At 43.1% G+C, this 27815-nt stretch overlaps 1 protein-coding gene across 3 annotated transcripts; it reads right to left on the bottom strand.

Moving 5' to 3' along the window:
* Window positions 1-1658: 1658 nt before the first annotated feature.
* mylk4b (myosin light chain kinase family, member 4b) lies at window positions 1659-27082 on the bottom strand. Of its 3 annotated transcripts, XM_069521218.1 has the most exons (14): window positions 26881-27082; window positions 21177-21429; window positions 7213-7294; window positions 6493-6916; window positions 6155-6372; window positions 5474-5579; window positions 4898-4991; window positions 4484-4593; window positions 4254-4395; window positions 3710-3780; window positions 3484-3612; window positions 3168-3399; window positions 2948-2996; window positions 1659-2852 (listed from the first exon to the last, which is right to left on the bottom strand). In XM_069521218.1, the coding sequence occupies exons 1-14, from the start codon at window positions 26943-26945 to the stop codon at window positions 2842-2844; spliced, it is 1986 nt and encodes a 661-aa protein (XP_069377319.1). In that variant the 5' UTR covers window positions 26946-27082; the 3' UTR covers window positions 1659-2841. The 3 variants fall into 3 exon arrangements, with proteins under 3 accessions (XP_069377319.1, XP_069377330.1, XP_069377308.1); XM_069521229.1 differs by lacking the exons at window positions 21177-21429; window positions 26881-27082 and adding an exon at window positions 18797-19343; XM_069521207.1 differs by lacking the exons at window positions 21177-21429; window positions 26881-27082 and adding an exon at window positions 8590-9949.
* Between the last annotated feature and the right edge of the window lie 733 nt (window positions 27083-27815).

The raw sequence follows: 27815 nt of genomic DNA, 5'->3' as shown, positions 1-27815 counted from the left end.
TTCATTACTGTCTAAAATAAACACCATCGTATAAAGAAGGAAAATAAAGACGTTCTAGTGGTCCTGAGAAACACAGCGGTCGGTTCATCCTGCAGAACAACACACAGCTCTGTTACTGCTTCTCTCTTTTCTTTCTCTTTTCTTCTCTTCTCTTCTCTTTTCTTTAGTTTTCTTCTCTCAACATGATGTGACCTTTTACATTGAACTTCACTACTGAAATATGATGTTCTTGAAATACATAAAGGTTTAAGGTATGGTAAGTTTTTTAATGGCAGCAAACAAAAGCATAACAAGTGAACAAGGACGATTTATTTGAACAATTGTTCTTCAATCAGTGAAATTTTTACAATATCTAAGGCCTCAAATGGTGAAAATCCTTATCCCACGGCTGCTGAGCAGAAAGACTGAGGCTCTGTGTGTTTCACTGGAACGTCAGACAGAAATAAACAGATCCCGGAGATTTAATTGAGATTAGACTGTGAAGTTGTTATTGTTAACTTAATGAATTTAGGTTGGGAGCTGGATTTCCTCGTATCTCTCACTAACTTCAGGGTTTTTAATCTGATAAATGAAGCTCAGTCTGGGACGATGAGCTGATGTTTGCATGGAGAATTCAAATTTCAGGTTTTATGAAGAGGTTTCATGTGACAGTGTAAACCCAGAGCTGAGTTTACAAGAAAAAAGGTGTCTGTGCATCAATTCTCTCCATTTTTTAACTTAAACTTTTTTTTCTCACCCTCTCGCTGTTTTTCCCAGCAGTCAAAGAATCCTCCGCCTGCACAGAGAGTTTATTTATTCAGGTGAAGTGATGCTGAGGGGAAGATACTTGGGTTTAAGAATCTCACAGTGTGAAGATGAACACAACAGAGTTCCAGTTGTGCTGCATTGATCATTTCTGGCATTAATCAGCATTAATACGGAGATTCTCACAGAACATCTCATGAATCAGATAATCAATGTAATTATAATTATTTTATATAAATATGTATATGCATATATATACATAAAGCAACTATATTATTCCATATGTATGCTGCTCATTGTAAATTAGTAACTTTATACACACAATGTTTATATTGATACCAGAATTTCATACTTTCCTTTAAGTCTGTACAATCATAACTGTACCTTACAATAGATAGATTTTTCTTCTATCTATATCTTCCTCACTTTTACTCCTGCTGCTGTGACATGCAGACCAACAAAGTTGATCTTATCTTGAATAATTTCGGTGTAAATGTAAATGTTGTTCATTAAACTAGTGTATTGTGTAATTATGACATTTTGTAGATAGATGGAAAATGAAACTGGTCATAGACATGGGATTTAGAATTGAGTGTGAGGCCCTCTATTGGCCATTTTATAATACTGGTTTTATGGAGGAAAAAAACATATTTCACGCTTTTATTCTGGAGGCAAAAAGCCCATTGAATATAAAAGGGCAATATATATATATATATATATATATTGCCCTTTTATTGTCTAACTCTTCGTGGCATTTGAGAATGTGGATGTGTAGGAATATGACTCAAACGCAGCAGGCATGTGCCTTGTACCCACATATATTTACAAAACCTTTAGTTTAGCTTTTTAAACGGTCACACAGATATCACACTCAGGTCCTGTTATTTATTGACAGTGATGTGAGAAACACTGAATTATTGTCGGGTGTGCTTTATTTATTCATATTCTTTATATTCTACATTGATTCATCTCATTACTCAAGAAAACCATGAAAAAAAATACCATGAATTCAAATAAACAATCATTCAAATAAATCACAAAGCTTTTCCACTGCCAACCGGAGCCGCCGCCGACTGAGTGGAGAATATTCATCCAACTTCCTGCGTCTTAGAAAGAGCGGGACAATAAAGCACCGAGAGACACACAAGCACTGTGGTTGAATCTCCATCGATCTGAGCTGTGAGTGAACACGTAACAAAAAGTGAAATCAAAAATAAAACACAAATAAAAGCTTTGCACTTCAAGTACAGTCTGGTGTTGAACCAGTAAATACATAAAAGCATAAGAATCTACTTCGGTCATAAACGTGAATCAGTCATAGGTAGTATTCTGTTGTTCGTTGTGCCTTCATGGAAGGTGACAGGGCTACTCCAAACTGCAGAAGCACAGGCGAGCGAGCGGCATGAACACGAACAGAATCCATCGGTGAGCGTCGGCTGGAAACTTCTGAAAGTGGCTCTGAGATATGAGGCAGTGCTGCTATATACAAAATAAATTAATCAACTCCAGCCAAGCTCCGTGTGTATTGTTAGCTTATGTTTGAGGATGAGTAAAATGTTTAAATAAGACTTGTAAATTAAAAGAAAGAAAGAAATCTGTATCCACAAAAATACATGATTTAAATAATTCAGTCTATAGTTCTCGGAGAAATAGGCCAAAAGGTGCAAAGCATGCAACAAACCAGGACGACAAGACAAACGCATCACTGTCGGTGGGAGGATTTTTCTTTACCTCTGCAGACAAACATGAAGCTCGCTGCAGAAGCGACGAGTGACGCCGGCCTTCAGTCTCTAATACTAGTCCTTCTTTTACCTCAACAAGGCACCGCAGAGCATCAGAGCTCATCTTGTGTGAAGTCGTGGACTCTGCAGGACAGTGACCCTGCTGGCAGACCCTCTGTGTCTCCATGGCAGCGATGACAAAGAAACAAAAGTCTTTTTCCCAGGCCTGAACATTAAGCTGCAGGACAAAGCTAACACAAGGACGCGAGGCAGAGAGTAGTTTTTTTTTTTTTTGACTAGCCATACGGGTACAGCAGCATTGGTCCGGTGTCGGGCTCATAGGGCGCCTTCATTGTTGAAAGGCATGCTGGGAGCCTCACAGTGTTTCTGAGGAGGGAGACAGGAGGACGGTTTGTGAAGTTAGAGATGAATTCATGTGATTAACAGGTTGTTTAGCTACAGAAAGGAAATGCTGGTCTCACCTGCTGAGCTCTCTGGTGATGGAGTGTGTGTGGAGTGGCACTTGTTTTTCTGCAGAGAGAATCAGTTTTTGAATTAATACACAGATAAAAATAACTGTCATATTCTACCAGTACTACTACTATTAGTAGTAGTACAAGGTGGCAGGAGTCATGTGTGGGACCATGACGGTGATTTCAAAATGAATCTGTGTGAGTGAATGAGGCCGGACGTCATCTTCACCTTCTGATTCAGTCGATGGTGCAGACTGCGGTCCGACAGCCACGGGTGTCTGAGCGACTCTGCGGCGCTCATCCTCCAGCTCTTGCTCTTCACCAGCAGACGTGTGATGAAGTCTTTGGCCTCGTCTGAGATGTCCGTGAACTCCTCCTCCTCAAAGTTCCACTGACAGGCCAGGATGTTGTTCAGCGTCTCGTTGTCGTCGTCCCCAAGAAACGGAGACAAACCACTGAGCCTGAAAGGAAACAAGGTCAGGGGTCAGACTGCTGCTGGTGTCTTTATACTGTGTGTGTGTGTGTGTGTGTGTCTGAGCACGTACAGCATGTATGTGATGACACCCAGGCTCCACATGTCGGTGGGAAATGAAACAAACTCGTAGTTGATGACTTCAGGGGCCAAGAATTCCGGCGTTCCAAAGTTGACCTTGAGCTTCTCCCTGGGTTTATACCTGAGACAGACACAACAACAGAACCGTGAGACACATGTCTGAGAAGAGACCGTTATCAATGGTGAGGAGAAAAAGAAAGAAAGAAAGATGCTTTTACCTCCGGGCCAGACCGAAGTCAATGATCTTTATCTTGTTAGTGGCTCTGCTCACACAGAGAATGTTCTCTGGCTGAATGAGAACAGAAGAGAGGAATATATATAAAGAAACAAATACAATTCAGTTAAAATGCTGTTTACCAAGCCGATGAGGATACATTTTTATTCCTGTCACTGGGTGTCAGCAGGATTAAACAGAAATATTAAAGAAACCAGACGAAAAGAACCCATTAAATCTGGAATGGATTAAATAAAGCTGTCAGATCCAGGATTAGTTTCCCCACTTTATCGAATCTTTGTGAATGTCTCTAGAAACGATGCAGAGATATTTATGAAAAACGTGTAGCGTCATCATCAAGTGTTTATTATTATTTGTGTCACTTGTATTTAACTGTGACGAGTATTGGCACAACACTGCACTGTGATTCTACACTTTCCATAAAAATAATAGATTGACAGGATAGTGGGATATAGAGCATAAATATATGTATACATTTTTAAATACTGGTTGCATTGTGAGAAGATCTAATGTTGAAGCAGGTTTACCTTGAGGTCGAGGTGCAGGATGTACATCTTGTGCATGTACTGCAGTCCCTCACAGATCTGCCGTATGAACAGCACCGTGTCCAGCTCCGTCAGGTTGTAGTTCTCGTCGATGATGCGGTCGAACAGCTCCCCCCCCTCCACACTGCGGCACAAACAGAAGCACACGTAGGTATTTACACCTGTAGAGATTTAAAACTCTGTCGTAGTAACGCGCACAAATCCAGACGTACTATTCCATGACCAGGATGATGTCGTGGCGTGACTCGAAGGCAGCGTACAGCTGGATGAGGTTGGCGTGGTTCAGCTGGTTCATCACCTGGATCTCGTTCCTGACCACCTCCTGAGGAAACAAACACACAGACCAGTTAATACATGAAGAACACTGTTTTTGTGCGTGGGATCACTTCAGAGTTTGATAGGAGGGAGGAATTCTTGTTTTTTCAAGCCATGCATGGTTCTACCAAAGGTGAGGATTAGTTGTTTTGGCTAAAATTTAGCTGTGAGCATCACCATGAAATCATCTAACATCAGCCGCATGTAGCAAGAAGAGGAGAAGATAAAGAAGATGCAGGGACAGTTAGTAAAAATGGAGGCTATCAAATGAACTAGAGCAGCAGATGTCCAAACAGACATAGTCACTGCACCTTCTCTTTCTGGCTCCTCGCTTTGATGATCTTGGCGGCCAATGTCAGACCCGACGAGTTCTCTGTGCACTTGTGGACCTGTCCGAAACGTCCCCTGAGGAGAAAAGAGCAAAGACCTGTCATGAGTCAAACACAAAGATGGACACAAGAAGCAGAGAGGAAGAAGAGAGGTCCTAGAATTAAAGAATGATTTGCTTTTCTTTTACTGACCACACAATAAAAATGAATAATAAAAATAATCATTAGTTGCAGCCCGTATGCACAGAGTGTTATAACAGGCCCCGTCAGTCGTACAGTAATAAGGCCTCTGTTGTGCCATTATGTCAGTAATTTTAGAAATGTGCTTGCGTGCCGAGCAGTAATCTCCAGTTGGAGAGGCAGGATTTAGCAGCGAGCTATTGCATCACAGAGGTCTGCTATTTCCCCCGAGGCTCTCAATCCACTTTAGGGGGGCAATAAAAAGGGTCTTGGAAAAAATGATTAAGCGTGTGACATCCTCTGTTATTTCATTAGAGGAGAGCGAAGTGTCCAAGTGTGAAATGAAAATAAACATTCTGTGGTTTCCTCATCACTCACCCTCCCAGGACTTCATCCCTGTTGATGGTGTAATAGGTGCCTATCTGATGGGGTTTGGGCGTCACGATGCAATGTTCGAACGGGGCCAACGGCGGAGGACTGGAGTCTGAAGAAACAACACAGGATGAAAAGAGGAAGTTGCTGAGTTTGGAGCGAGAACAGAGATTGAGGACGAGGCCTCGGCCCCCGGAAACAAAGTGGATGAAAATAGCAGCGGGCCGACGCCTCATTATCTGCTCTGCTACCTGACACGTTACTGACGCTTGATCCGACCCTGGATCTGCTTCCAGGGAGAGAAAAGTCAAATGTCACCAGCTAACAAGTGTGATCAGTCTGCACAGAGACGCTGCTGCACGATAAAAATTCATGAGGAACAAAACTAGAGCCGAAATGTTATAAATACTGAGGCCTATACCTACAAAGTGAATAAATTCCTCCTGGTTACTAAAGATCTTGTATTTTAATATGAATTTTATTTGAATTATTTGCAAATCGTCTTACACACTAATCAAAGTATATAAGTATTTAACGCATCTGTCACTTTCTAGTTCAAAGTTCAAAACCAGCAGGATTTGTCAAACTTAAGTTAGACCTAAATTTCAAAATAAAGAAACTTTCACCCCCCCCAAACTTTCCCAGATTGGCCCTGATTGTTGCCGTACATTCAAAGTCATGACTTACCGATAATGAATTCTTCCACTGTCCGCTCCGAGTCTTTCGCCTCCTCTTCCTGCTCCGGCTTTGCTTCGTCTGATTTGACTTCCTGCTGCTCGCCCTTCTCCACCGCCGCCTCTCCGTCTGCGTTTTCCACCTTACTCTTTTTGAGGTCGTCCTTCACCAGGTCTTCCTCCGTGACGCGACGCTTGCTGCAGGTGGCCACATCCCCGACCTCCTCAGAGCTGCACATATACACAGGAATAAAAATATAGATTTTCTTCTCATTTTTCTCAGATTAAATTGGAATAAATGAAATAATTAACATGATCCAGTGTGAACAAAGGGATTCTGTAGAAAAATACCTCTCCTGTTGTACGAGAGGCTTCTTGCAAATGTCTGCGATGACACTCGGGGCCTTTTCTGACTCCTCTGCGTCTACTTTGTGCCTTTTCTTCCCATCATCCTCCACTTTCCCAGCTGGTTCTGCTCTAGCGTTTTCTCCCTTTTCCTCTTCGTCTCCCGGCTCGGAGTCCTCAAAGACATCCTCCTCCCCCTCCTCTTCCTCCTCTCTCCCCTCAGTGGTCGTCTGCCTCTCCCCTGACTGTGAGGCCGAGGTGTGAGGTCCATCCAGGATCAGCTCCCCCGGCTCCTGTCGTCTTCCTCCGCTGCCTCTGTCGTCTCCTCTCTGGGCCTCAGCCTCTGCGTTCACATGAGAATGCTCAGCGTTCTGCCTGTTGAGCTTTTCCACCTGTTCCTGCAGCACAGGCTCGTTCAGGGCGACTGAATCTGGAACATACAAGCGTTTATCAGCTTCCACATGAAAACCTTTGCTTTGGTTTCATTTGCGTTTGTTCATTTGTTTGTTTGTCAGCAGGATTATACAAAAAGTACCGGACGGATTTCCATGAAACTTGGTGGAAGTTTTCATGTCTAGTGAATTCAAGTTTTTTATTTATTTCATTGACATTGGCCTCAAAACTCCTCATCAGTCAGACTCAATATGGATAAAAGATTTAGACTGTAATGTGATGAACTGTTTATATTTTCTATGTAACGTGAATAAACTCAGGCGAGTGACCTACCTGACGAATCTTGGGGCTTCCTCTTCTTCTGGGCCTTCAGACCCTTCTGGCTCAGTTTGGCTTTATCCTTCTCATCCTTTGCCTTTTTGAAGAAAGAAGAAACAAATACATTCAGTACATATATTTTATATGTCACCTACAAATACAAAAGAGGAGTTCAGGCTAAATTAATACTTCACAATACATCTCCTCAACTCGCACGAGGTATCAAAGTCTCATCTTCAGCGATTCTTTTATCACTTGTCAAACAGTCTGGTGAAGTGATTTGTGGGGTTCTGTAGTCAGGAGTCTGATTTCTAATGGCAGCAGCACAGTTATATATACTGGATATTTCCATTTGCACAATAGTCCGACAACAAGCCAAACTGTTTGTTGCTGTTTCTAGGGTTGCTCCGTAACTCAAGCGTGATGTTCTGGGGGACGGATGCCTTCCTCGGCAAGACCGAGGAAAGGTCACGTAGCAGACGACGTTCCACACGACACAGGAAACAGTTTTGGTGCCAGATGTAGTGGACAGTGAGTAAAGAACGTGATACAAGAGGAATATGGATAAAAGCCTCTTGTGATCTCTCTGGGTCAGAAGCGGTTTACTTTGACTCACACCCCGACTGATGAAAACAGCTTCTGAATCAGCATTATTCAAGTGTGTAAGTGTGCACTCACACACACACACACACACTCACACACACTCACACACTCACACACTCACACACTCACAAACACACTCACACACACACTGCAAACTGTTGTTGTAAAAACTACAAAACCATCCTCGATGGATTCTTCAGAATAACAAACATAGACAACATGTTACATACATGTGCACGAGTCCTGCAGTACTGTCGCTTATTCCGAACAGGTCAGGCTAAGAGCAGATAGAGACTTGGTTTTGGATAAGATAACCGGCCTGACTACTTAAATTTACAGACAGCGGCTTGTTGAAGTACAGGAGGACTAAGAATAGCTCAACAAGGAGCCGTATCAGAACCAAGAGGAGTGAGTGTCAGCGTAAAAAAAAAGAAATTTAAAAAACACTTAAAGATGTGCTTGGTGTGTTTTAACCACAAAATCCTTCAGACTTCAGCATAAGCCATTAAGATGCCGTAGCACACAGGTCAGAATTCCACCAGGAGGACGCCATTTGCAACCTTTAATACAGCACTTAATGCATCTGCTGCAATGATCGCAATGCAATCAGACTCCTCACTATGCTGCCATTAACGACATGGCGCACGGTGTTAGAAGCACTGTGGGAATATTGCGTTACGCTTCCCTCAAATGCTGGAGATGAAAAAAGGAAAGTGAAGACACAAGTAGGTGGAAAGACGGTGTGGTTTTTCAGGTTGTTCTCGCACCTTTGCACCTTGAAGCTCTCACCTTCTTGCTTGCATTGTTTCCAGGCTGTTTGAAGAGCAGCTCCACCAGCCTGGAGTTCTTCACCACCTCCCCGATGAAGTTGATCACCTGCTGGGTGCCCTCCACCAGCTTCTCCACCCCGTCCAGCCGGTGTCCATGACTCTCAATCCGCTCGCTGGCCCTCTCCACTGCGCCATGCAGCTCCCTGCACGTTACCTCCACCCCTGACTCCCGCCTTCCGCCGTGGCCCTCTTCACGCATGGAGGCCAGATCCTGACCCATGCCCCTGACATCCTGGGACAGACTGTCCAGCCGGGTCAAGACAGTTTGCTGCATGTTGAGCAAGCGCTCCATCTGAGAGCTCAGGGAGTCCATGCGGCTCTCCATGCAGTGCAGGGCGGCATCATGAGAAGAGGAAGATGAAGAAGCTTGGTACCCGTTAAAAGAGGACTTCCGTCCACCGGGTTTCTGACCATGGAGAGGGTTTGGATCGTAAACCCTGGCTAACGAGTTGACCAGACTGGAGCTCATGGCTGGTTCACAGAAGACAAATAGCAAAAATCTTTCCTTCACTAATGAAGTCCATTCACTTTCATGCAGGTCTGATGGAAACTAGAGAAAAAAACATATTACAGGAGATGGCTGCAGGCAGAAGAAAAGACTTGCAGGGAGAACAGAGACGTCTCCGCCAACACAAGAGCCACAGAGTTGAGGTTTAAGAATAGCAAATGGCTATCCAACAAATTAAAGTGCAGCCCCCTTTGGACGTCAGGCACCGAGGGGCCAGTGATAAGAGCTGAGGGCTCGGGTGTGCAGTTGGGGATTGTTGGGGGTTAGGGCGAGATGCTGGAGAGGATCGCTATGTGACATTTGAGACACTTCAAAAGCCCTTCAGTCAGGTGTCAGAATCCCAAGAATCCAGGGCTGAAATATGACGCCGTGAAAAGAAAGTAAGACAAATAAAATGTGCAGCCAATAAACAAGAACACCAGGTCCTCATTTCTGATGATGAAGAACTCGAGGACAGTTTCAGGAGGTGGAGCTGTGTAAGTGTTCAGTCTCCGTTACTAAACATGGATCTAGGTTCCAGATCCTATGTGGAGGTATATGGTTTTCAAGCTGTTTCACAATAGGAAGTTGGGTGACAGGTGCAAGCAGGCGCACGGCCCCAGAAGCTTTGTGAACCACTTGGACGTAGGTTAAAGACACAAGCATCGTGGGTATTTCTGAAGCTTGTAAAAGGAGCAGTTGGTTCCCTTGAGTAACCCAGAGGAGGTTTCAGCAGAATGTTGCATAATTTCCAATCATTTCCATAGACAAGAAAAACTTATTTCAATAACTGCACATTTGATTTATAATTGTAATGGTGTAAATTTGCATAACCTGATATATTGAATAGTTAAATGTTCTATTATAATTTAACATAAACATTTGTTATTGTTTTTGAAATTAGATTTATGATGAAAATAATTTTTCTTTGTCTTTTTAATTCCTTTAATTAAATAACTTTAATAACTTTAATTCCCTCAATGATTTACTGTCTCTAGTGAGTTTGCTCATTGTTTTGTTAGCATTACAGAATTATTTGTATTGCTTCCATGTTGGATTTTATATTTAATTACGGATAACATGTCGAGGGTTAGTACTTTAAAACTTGGGTACAAAGCTTAGTAAAAGTTCAGGTGCTCTGAGGAGTTTAAAAATGTTTTGGTTTTATTTAGAGTCCATGTTTTGGAAAGAGGTTTCTTAATATAGGCTCCTGCACGGTCCGCTCAACAGCAGACAACGGAAGAAAACAGGAAACAGGTGATGCCAGTGACATCTAAGAACTGTTGATACAGGAGGAGAAGGGGATTGTGGGAGAGGAAACTTGCTGCACATGTGTTGTGAAGAATTAAAGCGAACAAACTGACACAGATAAACACCCAGATACTGACACATATACGTTCATATTCGTGACCAGACACGAACGTTTGACACTTTTAGAGACGTGTCTGACTGCGAGCGCCGACCTCAGACTTGTCCACGTCTCGCTGCAGCAGTATCTGCAGAATCCATGGGTGACGAAGAGCCGGCGTCTATACTGTATACTGGCACCCATCTGTCAACACTGGAAAAACCTGACCTGTACCCTGTATGTCCCGAGCCGTGTTCCCATGGACGGACAGCTTGTCAGCTGTCGGGTTTAACACTGTGTTTCCCCAAGTGACCATTTAGCAGCTAAGGTGAGAATGAAAGAGAACACTATGTGAGCGCAGGCAGAGCGGAGCGCGCACGATGGAAAGATGTTCCACTGGGGATCGGATTGAGGAGGACCAGTTTACTCCAACCTGGTTTGTAAACATCATGACATGGCTTTTGTTTTCCATGGCCTGTCAGAGATTTAAAGGTGCAGTCCACCTATAATTAGGATAAAACAATGTATTCAGCAGAAACACGTCTTTCCCACACACCATTAAAGATGGACGTCATGTGTCCACTTCCTACAGATGAACCTTAAATATATTTTAAAGTGGAGCCGCCATCTTGCACAAAGTAGCCTCTTGAGGTCAGTAGTTTGGGGCTTCTGGTGTAAACAGTGAACATCCAGAGGAAGACTCAACCATCAGTCGTCCACTGTTTGGAGTTCAACTGGTTTCATCATCTTCCATCTTTATATAAAGTCTGTGATGGAGACTCCCCACGTATTAAACCACAACCACTACATCAGGGGACCGATACAGCAGTGAGCCGTTAAGATGGATGAGGACATTACCACGGTGCCGTTTGATTGGTCGATGTCTAGTGTGGAGGTCAGAGGGCAGAGTGAGGTTTAACTGTACCCAGCGGAACAATCTCTGAAATCCCCCGTCAGAGAAGGTTACTTGGAAAGACGAGAGGCGGCGTGGTATCGGAGCAGAGAGTCGAGGAATGACGCCGCCGGGCCGCTCTGGACACGTATAGAGTTTCTCAGCAAAGACGCAGACAATACATAATGCTTATTCTAGTGAGTGTCCAGTAATCCGTCATCACTGCGGCACGATGGGCTGAACAACACGGATGAAACCAGCTTTGGGCCACAGACACAATAATAGACTGTGTGACATGCGACAAACGTGACAAACATGCGGCCGCTGCTGTGAGTCCACATTTAATCACACTGTGGCGTGGCAGCAACACGCTGACATGAAGGCAGAAGCAGAAAGTAATTAACGACCAACACGCTGAGGTTAACTACATATTTCTAAATACTTTGAGTGGTGCTGGGTTTTTAGGGAGTCAACGTTTTTGTTCCTCTTTTGTAGATTAGTTAAGAATAAACTGAAGATCCATGTTTCTCAGGCTTTTGAGGATTCAAGGCATTTTATTTTATTTCATTAGCTCTGCAAAGTGACGTTTGGTAGTTAATTAGTTTGTTTGTTTGCACGATTACGTAAAAACTACTAATTACCATGAAAGGTGGCGAAAAGATGTGGTATAGATCAAGAAAAATCTGGGGCCTGAGCAGAACACACTCTCTGCCATTGTAGTTTTGACTTAACTTAACTTTAACTAATATAATTTATATCTAACTTTATTTAATCTAATTTAATCTTTGTGTTTCATTGTATAGAACTTTAATGATACTCCGGCTCCTGAACCCGTCTGCTCCTCGAATCAGACAGACCATGTGGGGGACCTCGTAATAGACTAGAAATTTTGGCCCCCGTGACAAACAGCTCAGTGACGGCCCTCTGATCTCTGGCATGTTCCGGCCCTGGAGCCCCTGAATCATCCAGGGTTTCCCTCTCTGAATTGGCATCCCTGCCCACAAAGGAATCACCATTCCATCCTCATGACTCACATCACCCTCGCCTCACAGAGACCAAAAATAATTTTATTCAAATCTATCTTTGAGCGAAATGGTTTTCCTCCGCAGAGCGTTGGAGCCTCAGAGGTTTGAGGAGCTCAGACATCTGGAGGCAGCCCGGAGCAGAGCCGCTCCTCCTCCGAACCAGTACAGGTTGTTCAGGCCTCCCGGGCAATTTCCACGGGAGCTTTTCCAGTAAAGTCAGATTGTTGAACAATCAGAAATGCTGGAAAGACGACATATCTCCTGTGACGGAAAGAACACCTTCCTCAGAAAGGAATTGTTTTTTCGGGTGGGAGACATAACGTCTGGATTAACTTGCGAAACCGGCTGCAACAGGCGACCAGCACCAGATAAGGCTCAGAAAATAAAATGGCTTCATTCAGAGGGTCCTTGTTATCTTACAAAGCCTGTTAGTCAACTTACATTAACACAGCAGCTTGATTCAAGTGAGAAGATTCTAAATCAAGTTTGTTGGATTTGTTTCGGTGGCAGCCCAATAGAACTGATCACCACGTTTGGCTGTAGGGGGCGCTCTAAAAGTCACACAGTGTTCCCTAAACGTGATGGAAAAATAAAGCCTCTGATATTAAACTGGTTCAAGTTCTTTTCTGTCTCACACCATCACGTGTAAATGTGGAAAAACTCGTTCATCCTGCAGTGACTTGTCATTCGTGTGATTCACTGTATTATCAAAGCAAATAAATGGGACTCCACCCGCGTATCTACGCTGCACATGAAATAGAAATGTATTTAAATGTTTACACACATTTTCCCATCACGCATAGCAGCCGAAGTTTTAATTTGCTTGGCAACATGCAGTGTTATAGAGGGAGTCGCTTGTTTCCGGTGGCTGTGCAGCTACATGACAATGGAAAGAAGGCCACGCGTTATCGCTGCAATTCCACCTGCTGCATTTTTTCGATCTGACAAACAGTCGTGTCACCACGAGCTGATGACAGTCTGTTCTTTCTCAGTTCAGCTGCAGCGATAACACTCGTTGTGCCGCTGCTGCTGTGACCTCGGCCGGACGCTGAAACATTCCTTTAATGGACAAGAGGTGCTGATACTGTGTGTGTGTGTGTCTGTGTGTATAAATATATAGGACACAGCCTGTAAATATGTTACATAAGCTCCTCTCTCTCTCTCTCTCTCTCTCTCTGTCAGTGTTGTGTATCAGGAGAGATGTTGACCTCTGACCCGGCGGAATGACCGTCAATCCCACCGCCTCAAAACACAGCCACAGAAAAACCAGCCGAGCTCAGAGGAGAGTCTGAGGAGAGGATCTCGTTTCTCTCAGCGTCAGCACAGTCGCATGGTGTCGACTTTCAGCTCGAGGAGAATAATTTCGATTTAGGGTTTGTTACTCTAATGAAGCAAATGAAATACAAAGTGAAAGCTGTTAACACAACTTCAGGACCAAGTGAAATGTTAAAGGCAGGACTGTGACCTGAGCTCGCTGAGGGAAACAAACCAATACCACAGAATTATATTGACTAAAAACTTATAGATCAATGAATCAAATATGTATATTAACATATTTTTGGAACTTCAATATATAATAACTGTGTATATTGAATATATGTTGGTATAATAACATGGAAAGAGACAAGCAGCCCAGCTCGTTATGAAGTAATTTAAAATGAGTTATAACGTGGTTTATACATTAAAGCATCAACTATCACATTCATACATGTTTTTTTTTAACTTTTTGTTACTTTATAAATTATGAAATTCGTTTTAATCCAATCATGAAGCTTTACAAGTCTGATAAATGTTATATGTGATGGATCGACTCAGTGAAAATGCTAAAAAATAATTAAATTAATAAATAATTAAAATTGTATTTATGATTAGTTAGACAAAACTATGAGCAGAGTTTATGTTATTATAATTCTAGGGACAATGCACTTCTGTTTAGCTACCACTAGATGACAGGAGAGGACCAGAGACTCCTGCTGATCGACAGGAAACGAACACATCATACATCCAACATGTGAAGGATTAACATGTCAGGTGTCGGATCATAAACACAACGTGTCAGTCAGTCACACTACACGCCACACAGCAACACACTTCTGTGGAACAGATACAAAACTACAGTCTCTGAGGTGAAGGTGTTAAAAAGTGTTGAGGTTCACTTCTTCCTGTCTGAACACAACTTTCTATTTATCTCTATCTGCTGCTGGAAACCTTTACATCGGGGGGACACACACCATTTACGATCATTATAACACCAGTAATGTTGAACATCTCCCCACACACACACTGCCGGTGTGTACCCCACCGCTACGTATCAGCACCGAGCTGGTAATGAGAAATGCAAACGCCTGAAAGTGGACACCAGCCGAGAGGCCGGAGGAGTCCAGGCGCAAACATCACATTCCCCTGGAGTCCTCATACCAGAGAGAGACAAGAGGGCGAAACAGGGAGCAGGAGAGGAGTCAGTGGGAGTCACATGTAGGTTAGATCCTTGTTATTTTCAGAATTGAAAAGGTTTCCAGGTGTTTTCTCCGGTATATGTTATACTGCTTCTACTGCTTTTCCACTCTAATAAGACCAAAGACACAGTATATATCATAAACTATACTAATAATTATACTGAATTTAAGACATGAAGCTTTGAGACAGTATCACTAAGCATGTGCACAGTACATCAAGTTCCCAAAGCATAAACTAATTGATCTACACTTCATTAGCGTGTCTCACTTTATTAGGAACATCCCATTAACAACTGTGGGCAGTTCCTCCGCCTCAGTTCTTAAAGTCAAGGATCCCACGACATGTTGGAAACTTTCCTCTGAGCTTCTGCTTCACATTCACACGACTGCAGCATCATCTCTGCAGATCGGTTCCATCACATCACAAACACGTTCTGCAGCGACACGACTCTGGGTTTCTGACGTGCAGCAGCATTATCATGGTGGAAGTAAACCGTAAAGAGATGAACACGCTGAGCTGCTGTTGACACACGGATGGTTCGGTTCATACAGAACATAAATCACTTAAAATCAATGACCCAACATGTTTTACTGCTGAGGACGATAAGTTAGAAGCGTACACACTGCAGGGAACAGACACGAAGACAAACAGCACAGAGACACGAAGACAAACAGCACAGAGAAAGACGAGTGATGAGGAAAATAGGAGCAGGTGGGTGACGCTCAGGTGATGAACTGAAGACGAGGAAACACACACTTCAGTCACAAAGACAAAAGGGTTTAGAGTCGAATGTGTAATATAGAACGTGTAAAAGTGAGAGAGGCTGGAAACAGGAGTCGAGAGGAACATGACAAAGTTTTTAATTAAATTTACAAAGATCTGAAATATTGAATGTGATGTTTTTGTGTGTGATTTTAATTTAATCTTTATCTGAAACTATAAAATCCAAACTATATTTTTATCTTGAATAAACAGCTGCTTGTCCAGATCTACATTGTGTTCAATGATAACTTTTTTATTAAATTAGGAATTATTGTTTTTAATAGCTGAGGAGAAACAGAATTATAGTTACATAAACCGATGACGTGAATAAAAGGTTTCAATCTGTATGAAGCAATTTTTTACGTTCAGAATAGTCTTACGTTTATCTTTAAACTAGAAAAGAGAAAGTGTGTCTTTGTGTGTCTGTTGTTGTGTCCCTCCCCTGTTTGTTTGTGTGCTAATTTGGTCTGAGCTATGTGGGTGTGAGAATGTGAGGCGGGAGAAGCTCTTCTCACATTAGTCTTGTTCACTCGCATTAACACGAGCTTCAGATTTCCTCTGAACGAGCCGCAGAAGAAAAACCATTAGTTTGATCCCAGTTTGTCTCTGGTGTGTGAGACGGACACATGAACGTCTTCCTCTGGGTCCTCAAGATGCTGTTTTTGTATTAATTAACTTAAGCTCAACTTGGTTTCATAATAATAGAGAGAAAATATTATTCACACCGGTTTAACTAGATGTATCGGAAAGAACTGTGCAATTATATTTATTGCATCAACTATTCCAGAAATAAAACTGTAAAAGCACTTAAAGCAAATACTTTTTTACTCATTATATTAATATTATGTCTCATAAATCCACTTTGAAGCAAAATAAATTTTTTAAAAACCCATAACAATCAGTGTATATATGCAGGAACATAAATTATACATCTCTAATCTGTTTAAAAATCTGAATCCATATTTGAATATTGAATCCTAAAATATGACACGTTGATTTCAGAGCAACAGTAAATTACCTTCACCAAGGAGGTTGTGTGTTCAGACCAGTGTAGTGGTGTGTTTGTGATTACACAAAAACTACACAACAGATTTCTGCAAAGCGGCCAAGAAAGAACCAATTACACGTTTGACATTTTTAACAATTTACCAGGGAATAATTAATGGAAAAAAAAAAACTGCTATCTGTAGGGAACTGATATTTATGAGTTAATTGGTGTGAATCCAATTAAAAATCAGCTTCAGATGAATTTAACTTTGGTTTCAGAAGTTGACTGTTGAGCTTTGTTGAGGTTTAAAATGAGAAAATCTGAGAAAAGTGAATTTTTGATTCCTTTTATTTAATTTCACTTTTCAGTATAAACTGTTATTTTTCTGTAAACCTAATTTTAAAGAAGGACATTCTCACACTGGGACTAAAGATACTCTGACATATAATTCAGCTCATGGATTTTAGCATTAGTGACATATAATTACTGAAAAGTGACTTAGACGAGAAACCGGTTTGTTTCAGAACCAGATCTCACCTGCTCCGGGTTTCAGCTTTTGTTTGAACCTCCTGAAAACTTTAAAACCTGTTACTAAAACCTTTTCTGAACTACATTTTATCTTCAGACTGTTACTGCAGTTGAATCTTTTAACCTTGAATTTCCCTGTTGTGGGACGCATAAACGACGATCTTATCTTTATCTGTTGATTTCATTCTTTCACGTCTTCGCTTTTATTAAGCATCTGTTGCTAAACACACACGCCCGGACGTGGCTCAACCGCAGTAAAAAGGATTAGTTATAAATCTGATGTGTCGTCTGTCAGCAGAGACGACCACACTGAGCGTGATAAAGACACTGAGCTGACACTGACAGGCTGTAAATGCTGAAAAGCTCCCACACTTTTACGAGGAGTCACTTCCTGTTGGATTCTGTTAACACGATAACGTGGTTTGTACAGACTCAGTGTGTGTAGTGTAGAGGGAACCGGCTCGGCTGGTTGGAACTGGATTGAATTTCGATGTCCCTGCTAATGACAAGTGTGTGGCTCTTCTTTCCAAACTCAAAGATGTCTCACGTGCATCAAAAAGCTTTGTCACAAAAGGTTTGAATGCAGAAAATGTAATTAGTCCAACTCTATTATTTATAGTTTTACTCTAATTCCTATCCGTGCAACCTGGTTACACTGTGTATATGATCTCTATTGTGTTCACCTTTTTTATTCCCTTGTGTTTAAATTGCAATTGTTTATTATTTTTACTGATGTCTCTTGTCTTTTCTTGTCTTGTCCAGAAAGCAGTCAGATAACACTCATGTCTTCCAGTGCTGCACAATCCTCATGATGTTTTCACTAAATTCTATGAATTGTAGTTTTCTTTACCCCAGAAAAGACCTTTTATATTCAAATACTTTATATTTACATGGAGGGGACCCTCTCTACGGAGGCCGCCATGTTTTTTACATTAGTCCAGACTGGACAAACTAAACACCTTCGGAGTTTTTATGACGATTAAAGTCTACCACAGGTTCTTTTTTTTGGAAGGAGAGGGTGAGGTGAGGGGTGTTCAGCTGCAACATGACACTTCAACACTAGATGTCACACAATTCTACACACTGTACCTTTAAGCTTTGATTTAATTAATTCTAATTCGGCAACTCATTTTACTGAAAGTGAAGAAAAACCTGTTTGTCGGGTAAAAAGCTCGGACGACACAGTGTCATGACTCAAATCTGCACCAGTTTTTAATTCGAATAAGATCTAGAGCAGAAATAAATAGCGGGACTGGCCTTTAGCTGTAATGTTTAACCTTCTTTTGAATACCTGGATCCAAACTAACTCTTGGTCACTTGGATTTCTACTGGACTTCTTTCTGAAAACCAGTTTCTTTCTATATTCCCTGCTCCCTAACAAACAACTAAAGAGGAGAAACATGATTCGATTGGCGTAAATCGAAATCATAAGAAAAGTGGCCTGCATCGGTCTGGCGGTGAGACAGCATCAGTGCTGGTGACAGTGTGTTAACACACATTTCCTGTTCCTGCAGGCCTGCAGCTCGGCCTCTCCCACGATCCACAAGATGAAAACCGAGCACCATCAACAACCACGTGTTGATTCTTCACATCATTTCCATCCTTTCCTGCTTCATGCAGACTGAAATCACCTGAGGCCTGTTCCCAGGTGCACTGACCTCCTCGCTCCCTGTCGTTACCTGAGCGTCTGGCGGTGTGCTCCTCTCCTTCTTCTTCTTCTTTACAGAAAATAATGTCCACAGCCGTCGCCACAGGAAAGTGGCCACCAGACACATGCTGCCTAAAATCCAAACATCTTTATCCCTCAGGAAGTTCTCCATGATGGACGCCCTGCTCTCCCTGTCCCCTGTCGTCCACCTGTCCGGGCCGTCTGCCTTATCTCAGCCTGGCTGGCGAGGGTGTCTCAGGTGCCGGGCAACAAGTTGTTGACATGGGGTGAGACGGCCGGTGTTGATTATTCAAATCCTATAGTTCTGTACTGAATCTTCAACCTCTCGCTCACCACGGACCCAAGCGAGAAGAGGGCCTCTCTGCTGTCAGGCCACCTTGCCCACCCTGCCGCCCATTTACCCAGCCACCCGACTTCTTCCCTGCCTCTCACCACGGGACCTAAAAGGAGAGGACATGCCTTCTCTGAGACGAGATGGGGACAGGTGGTGTTGGGTTCAGAGTGTCGTCGCTGTATGCAGAATCAGATGCCTGCTGCTGCTGCAGGCATGTTAGTGAGACCCCGGTGGTGTCCTTTAACTCCACACACAGCACTTCATGCATGCAACACTCCTAAGTATATCTGTCAGGTCTCTCTCTCTCTCTCTTTCTGTCCCTCTCTCTGTCTCTCTCTCTCTCTCTCTCTCACACAGGCACATTTGTGTGCATGCATCACTGTAGATGCATGCAGTGGCAAAGAAGCACAGAGAGGCACGCACGCTTGAAAACAAACACCTGCATGTGTGCTGAGCTAAGTTTATCTCTTGTGCAGCCGCATGCGGCGCAGGTGAAAACGAGACAAGTGCTGAAGAGGCTGTTTCACAGGAGTGATCCTGGTGAGACAGAGTCAAGGAAAGGGGACATTCACTGAATCTGAGAAAAACAAACCTGTGCAGATCTGCTCCATTAATGTGAGCAACAAGAACGTGTCTTCATGGGGCTGATGATTCATAGCAGACAGTGGGATCTGACCACTGCACTCACAGATCAGAGGCCTCCCAGTGCATTACCTAACCTGTCACAGTTTGAAGCACTGCTTGCATCATCATCATCATCATCATCTCTTGAGGAAACATGGTGTGTGGTTTCATGGTGGTTTCCTCCCATTGACAAAAAACATGTTACAAAAATATTACAAATTGTATTAAACCAGTTAGATGAATATAAACTGGATTGTTTCCACTGTCCCTCTGCAACAAGGTGAGGGATCGTTGCAGGTCGTTGTAATTTTACGGTTGTAAAACAGGAGGACATTTTTAGCAGGTAGTTGAAAAATGCTCCTGACAGTGTGATGAAGTTTGATTTAACAGACAGCAGCTGGAGGAGGAGGAGGAGAAGGAGGAGGAGGAGGAGGAGGAGGAGGGTTCAGGGGTCACAGAGGTTTCAGAGCAGGACCCCCAGTAGGAAAATATTTAATGGATCTGATGGATCTGCGTCTGATGCTCAACATTTCCCAGCTGCAGTACAAAGAGCAGTAAGTGGACGTGGCTGGACGGTGGAGAACAGATGAAACTGCAGTGTGATTGACTGAGCACATTAAATTCCATTAGGTGCCTCATAAATTAAAAAAAAAAACCTCTGGCGCCGCCTGGTGGTCACTTCAGAAACATCAAGAAGTATAAGAACATATTCATCATGCAAACACCTCACATGCAGTAGTTGTATTAAAGTTTTCAATCTATAGATTAACTTTACCATGACATAAACTTAAGGCTGTTTAAATGTAAAATGACTTAAAAATAAAATTGAAGTGTTTCTGCTGGTTCCTTGCAGCTCATGTGTCATGATATCCAAAATATAAACGTCTTTAGATTATTATTTAAAAGTTTGTATTGAGTAGTTCACTTCAGGTGCAGGGATGTTTTTCTGAAATTAAAGTCTCACGTTGTCTCTTGTTGCTCACTGACATCAACATGGGTTCATATAGTGAGTCTCTGGCTCAGAGCGTCATCTTGTGGCAGCTACATCTGTGTGTGTCCTTCACCAAGTTCCAAACATCCTACTGTCACCCTCACTCAGTCTCACCCCCATGAATACAAGTTGAACTGTACGGACTTTAAAATTCAACAAAATTATTAATGTGGCAGCTCTTGAATAGGTAGATGAGGAATTAGGAGGTTGTGTTGTCACCACTGTCCCATTTTGCTGTGGATCCAGATCAGTAAACAGATTCAGATGAAAGAAAAGATGAAGTTAAAACCGTCTGCAGGGGGCGGGGGGGGGGCAGAGGTCAGTGGAGAAGGTCAAGTCAAGGGTCAAGGGTTCATCTAATCCTCTACTTGAGTTATGATAGTGAGCGTTGTGGCTCCCTGTGGATGATGAGGGAGGAGGAATGAAAGCAGTGCACGTTACCTGGTGGTTTCCTCCCTCCAGCTCCACGTGTTTGAGCTCCCAGAAGCAGCGCATGGTCTCCACCTTCTCCAGGTGGCGGTAGAAGGCCAGTCGACCCAGACGCAGGCTGTTGCTGCGGTTACGGATGGCCTTCAGCCCCTCCATCTTCTCTACGATGGGGGACATGGGTATCGGTGGTGGAACCGCTGACGGCAGGAGTTTTACATTCTTCTTCGCAGAAACAGACTCGTTACAATGAGTCTTCTTGTCTGACCTGAAATCACAACAAACATTTATTTAAGTTAAACTTTCAATTATCGTCACGGTCCAACAGTTGTGAACTATGGATCAAATCGACTGTTGGAATGATTCATCACCAGCCAAAGAGTTTGTGCCTTTGCTTGTTTCTTCACAGATTTCTTTCTTTGTTGTTTGCAGGATTGTAAAAACTTCTACAAAACTTGGTGGAAGAATGTGACGCGGGCATTTTCACAGGTTTTCCAGGGAAATTTTTAATTTTTGTGAATAATACGATATTGTAGAAATACTGATAACCAGTGATATTAAAGGAGCGAGCACAGTCCGGCTGATATAGAACTGTGATGCTCAAGGCTGAATTAGCGGTGAAAGCGATGCACTCCATCTGCTTTGATCCGTGCAGCAGCAGCAGCAGCAGCAGCAGCAGCAGCAGTGCCTCACGTCCAAATGGGACGGCTGATGATGTGGTGCAGAAATCCTAGCTGACGCCTGCTGGAGACAGCTGGCTTTCTGCTGCGCACTACCTGTTGAGCCTCTGGGGGCAGTCATGGGAGATCACTGCGGATATTTATACCTCTGCAGTGTAGATGCCCCACCGATGCTTGACAATTACTGAGGTCAGAGAATGGCTGTAGTTTCAGTCCTCTGATGCAGACGGCATAAATCCACCGGGGCTGTTCCTCAGCATCAGGGGGTGTTCTAAGTGTTGGATTTCAACTGGAGTGCTGAAGCCAAGAGAGCGGTCAGGGAAGCACCTGTCCCTGCTCCTTATGTCGGCCTTTTAACGTTTGGTGGTTAACTGTTGGCAGAACGACAATGTCTATATTTGGTTTTTTACTTTTTTCCTCTCCAGGTCATTAATGACCAGGTTCAGGCTGCAGACGCAACAACTGTGCAGACTAATTTACACAACGAATCGTATTGTTGGTTAAAAGGTGCATTTTAGAAATTATATCATTAATTATTATTATTATTATTGATGTTGTTATTATTATAATAATAATAATAATTATTATTATCATTATTGTTTGAAACGAGTAATAAAGTAAAAGAAACTGAGATTAGATCATTATTTGATTATTTATTTGATTTTAATAATCTTTGTAGGAGGAAACTGGAGCAGTCTAATAAAACCCACAGTCCAGAAGGGGAACATCTGGTTATGTGCTTCTGACACTGGTATGTTTTTAAATCACATTTGAGTCTTTGCGGTCTTTGTCTCTGTTTCTACAGCAGACTGCTTTTTTATTCTTCCTGAGAGGAAGTTGTGGCAGACGACGTTGGTCTCCCAACAACAGCCAGAGACAAACCATTCCGGTTTCAATATTTCTATTTGAGAAATGACAAAAACATAAATTCTACTAACTTTAACTCTCTGTCCAGTCTCTGTATTCTCTGTTCGCTCCTCTGTGGCAGCTCTCCTGCTTCCTTTTTGATCCAGGGAGAGTCATTAGCCAACTAGACTCAGCTGTGCCAAATTATAATTATATTTGTAATTACAATTATAATTTGTATTATAATTATCTTGTTCACTGAATGTGAATTTCCCCGACATATTGCCGCAGGAAAATGAATGCATCAATGATTTCACGTTCAAAGGGACCGCTCTTCGTGATCCCTCTGATTTCTTACATGCATTTTTACTGCATATTTATCTTTACAGTTTTCTATTTTAATTCATGTATTTCCGACACCACAGTTGTTTGACCCGACCACCACCCGGTCTGTTCCTTTAACTATGACCTTCCAAGAACGCTCCTCCTGCCTGTTGTGACGCTGTTGGCCGGGGCTGAGATGTCTCACGGCCCTGGAGAGCACCAGGTGCCCTGCTGCAGACTTGTTGACCCCAGGTCGTTCACTTTAAAGGGTTTTATTTTGGTTGCTCTTTATAGTGCAGCATACGGGGGCGAGGGTCACGGGGGACGCCATCACCAGAAATGGAAAAGCTCCACTGGTGAAAAACCATTAGAGCTGGCTGCCAGGCAGAAAGGACTTAAAGCTGAACAGATAGATGCTTTCACATAGTTTGACCCATTGCAGTTGTTGCTTTAACCAGCCGTTACATAAGCGTGTCACCGCCCGAGCAATGCTGTAGTTTGTGTATGTTTACTTTGCTTGGCGGCCCTCGGTAATCCCCCCCCCAGCTATAAAACAGCAGGGAGGTTCCTGTCCGTCTTCTCCATCATAATCCTCCTGCGTAACCGATAGGAAGAACTGCATGTGTCTCATAACTCTCAAAGTGGCCATGAATCATGAAGGACCCAGAGGACGGTGTGAGTTCACGAGTGTATGTTTAGATGAATGAAGAATAGGGGGACGGTTGGCATCGTGCAAATCCTTCACTTAAATGCCAAATGTGCCACAAGAGCAAAGTGATTAAAGATGTAAAAATCACATTTGAAGCTGTAACTGGAAAAACCTGCAGGCGGGCGTCAGATATCCTGAAGTCCGAGCTGTCGGGGTTCACACGCGACGGGTTTTGATGATGATGATGATAATGCTACAAGAAGGAGACACCATTATGATGTTTAATGTGCGGTCAAATGATTTCTCCATGTCCAGGACTGAGGCCAAATATCAGGGTCTATACATAGCTGTGGGTTTATTGTGGGGGGATAATAGTTGGACGTACGAGCTGGAGGACAATGAGGACTCTTAAAGACAGAGACACGCTGACAGACGGTAGCAGCAGCTGACGATACAACATTCATTCGTGTCACTTGTAATTACAGGATTAAAAAATGGTGCTGGAGCAACAAAGCGTTTAAGAAACTTTTTCAAATAGAAAAGCTTCTCTTCTTCTTCTCGATCCAAGTTTAATTTCTACCTTAACAATGTATTAAAACTGTGGAAGATCACAGATCCGTCTGTATTTCTCTATTTGTATTTAAAAATAATGTTTTGGATACGGACAAGATATTTTTAGCCACGTTTCTGGAATTATTAGATTATTGAGAAGCATCAATTATCTAATTTAAATTCAGAAATATATAATTACGTTTGGATAAATGTCGACCATGTCATGTCAGAGAAACAACAAAGCGCTCCAAATCACAATATGATTCTAGTCCCTGTGTCGTGTGAAGTTGTTAAAGCCACAGACCGGAGCTGTTTCCAGACAAATCCCAGGATTCATTGCAGTTTTTCACAGAGATAATGGCGGCGGATAAAGACCGAAACATCTGATGCTGACATGTTTGTATCACGCTTCAACTCACATGTTAAAAATCCCAGGGATTGGGACACTGCTCAGAAACGTCAGTCCATCTCATTTCCTAATTTTTCCCGGACAGTTAGCGATGCTAGCGGGTTGAAGACCCTGGAGCTCGACTCAGAAACCGTCAGAGCCCTTCACCGCGACAGCTGCCTTCACGCGGCTCCTAAGCCTAAGATACACATTTCTATCTTGTGTATTTAACACATGTAGAAATAGAAATTGCAGTTTAGCGAGAAGTCATCTTACACAATTCCACTCTTCTTTCGTTATCGTCAGCTGTTCGCAGCGCGAGTGTTGCCTTCCTTCCTTATGAGACTCTGTGTCTTCGTAAGCGGAGATGGTGAAAACGTGTAAATGTGAGACTTTTGGATTTGATGCGCGGCAGAAAGAGGTCAGGATTCAGGCTTCTCTGCAATAACTCAGCCAAACTTGAATTTCACACGCTGAGTCATCCAGTCGACATTTAACGTGGCACATTCTGAAGTGAAGCATCTCAGCCTCTGCTCTGTTTATCTGCTGTTAGGTAGACGGACGGCGTCGCTCGGCAGCAAAGATAAGAGCAAGTGGTGAAGGGAGACACACGGTCTGCTGCATGTCTGTTTGCTTCTGTTGTGTGCGTGCATCCATCTATACATTACATACTTATGCATATATGTGATCCAGTGCCTGGCTTTGCTGGGGGTTTGCTTGCTATGTGTGAGCGTGGTACAGAAACAGCAACAGGGCAGATTAGGGGCCTTTTTTAACTATCAGGCCGGGACAGAGGACCTCGTCCCAGATGGTCTGAGTAGGAGGGGCGACCTAGAATGGACAGTCTTCACCCCAGGGTGCTATCGCTCTCTCAGGGGCCTCTGCCCTCCGGGTTTAGTAGTTGCATGGAAACAGTCATCAAAGCCTTTAAACCATAGGAATGCAGGGGAGGTGTCTGAGTGTGCATGAGAATGGAGAGGGGAAGAGAATAGTACAGAACATTATGATCCCACTGAATGGCTCTGTTGCTGCACATCAGGGAAATGAATATGAAGTTTAAATACATTTTCAAATGTTTTGAAGACGCCTTCAGATATTTAAATTCTCTGCAGCTGCAAACTCACTCTGGAAATACTGAACGTGTTTCCCAGCCTGCACTCCTTCATTAGAGAGGATACTCGAGTGAGCGCAGCCACTTTTCAAATTATGAGGCATCATATTAAAATGAAGTGCAGGACGTATCAAGTGATCAACAGGTTTATTTCTCTCTGTCTAAACGCCACATTCCCTCCTGTCTAAGCTGCCAGCTAGTTGCAGCTTTCATCGCGACTGAATCCAGGTCCTGATCAGCGAATCATCACCACCGCTCTCAGATTGAAAAATGTTGGACTGACGATGTTCTCTGAGATCTGGGCCAGATTGTTACCGAGCCCCTGACATTCTGCTCTCTGAGTGTCATATACATTGGCACGGATAAAAAAGATCACACAAGTGCCGAACACCTTTCTCACAAAATGCACAAGCTCTGCAAACCCAACACACGAGTGCTCACATGTAAACACACATGTTGTGCAGTGTGCACAGATGTACACACCCGACAGACATATTGGGAACCCCTGCAGCCCCTCCAATCCTTCACGCTGACAACAACTCGGCAACCTCGGCAGAAGAGTGTAACTGTAGAACTTTGATCCAACCTACTTTTCCATTTGGCCAAGAACAAAGCATAGCACTTATTTTAGTCCTCAACAAAATTATATTTGAATCGACTTTGGAATTTATTTCTCACTGTTCAGTTTATTTGAACAGATTCATTGTTTTCTTCCTAATTTATGAAGCTATTGCACAAACATTTCCATGACAGAGCAGAGACAGTGTGAAACACGAGGCCTCTTTTCGGCAGATTTCGAAGTTCAGAGAAGGAAATCAAACTTTTTAAGATGTTTTTGTTTTGGTGGTCTTTAACATTTGAACATTTTCAGCATTCTAAGAAGAATACATGAAAGGAAAATACTTTTTTTTCTGGCAGACATTATTTAAATTCAAAGATTAGCAGAGTGTTAGTGCAGTAAATCTGTGCACCGGGTGTCACCTCACACTCCACTGTAACTGACACCAGAGCAGAAGTGGTGTTAGAATTCAAAACATGCTCATTACGCAGGTTTAAGATTTGCTTTGCACTTCTGAAGAATAACACAAATATTCACTGTATGCGGATCAACAATGCCAGTTTGCACGGTTGTCGCTGCTGGCGTGCAAGAAACCCTTTCGAGATCTTACCCCTGGTAGTTTGGGACGTTTGCGATCACCAAAATCTTCTTCTCCTTCCCTCCCATGTCTCTCATGGGTGGGATCTCTCCAGGTTTCTCCTCAGGTGCTGTCTTTGTCTTTTAGTGTCCAGGTTCAGACAGACGGATCCAGAGTGAGTCAGGTCAGGACAGCACAATGGGAGGCTCCGGCTGCTTGTGGCTCTCTGCTGTTTGGAGCCACAGATGTACATGGGATAAGCACCAGAGGGGGGCGGGTGAGGGGGGGGGGGGGGGGGTCGAGGGTGGTGGTGGTGGTGTTGGGTGTGGGGGTTTGGGGGGGGGGGGTTGTCTGATCTGAGACCCAGGGGCCAGAGGTAGGGACAGAGAGCGGAGGAAGTGTTCCAGGGAATGTAGCTTGTTATAACGGAACGAGCGGAATGCACAAGAGCCATGTGTCTCTGCAAGAGGTGGGATGACAGACGGAGAGAGTGAGGGGGGTGTGGGGGCCGACACAAGTGAGGAAGGAGCGGAGATACAGATGAAGGTTTTTTCCTTTTTAAACGACTCCGGTGAGTTTAAATAAGGAGTTCCGCTCCGTGTAACGTACCATATATAAATATAACCTTATGTCAATGCCAGATCATTCACTATCTGACTTATGTAATATAAAATGCAGAGATTCACTTACTCCATTAAAATGTATTAATTATTAACGACATGTTTGACGCTCTTTAAAAAACCTGGAGACTGTTGAGGGGAAGACGTCAAATGACGGTTGAGTCTGAGAGACACTGGAATTATTTCAGGAACAATATTGCTGTGGTCTAAATTTCAGCTTCAAACTACTTCAGCACACAGCATTCTGGGAAACTCTATACTCAAAACAACCAAGTGTGGTCGATATATGCAACAAGTATGTGAGCAAAAGTAAAATTATAAGTTAAATTAAGTTGAACGGACCATTTA

Source organism: Paralichthys olivaceus, chromosome 3 (assembly GCF_024713975.1).
Source record: "Paralichthys olivaceus isolate ysfri-2021 chromosome 3, ASM2471397v2, whole genome shotgun sequence".
Taxonomy (NCBI): Eukaryota; Metazoa; Chordata; class Actinopteri; order Pleuronectiformes; family Paralichthyidae; genus Paralichthys; species Paralichthys olivaceus.
Note: the sequence above shows the minus strand (reverse complement) of the source record. Positions and strands in the feature narration are given on the sequence as shown.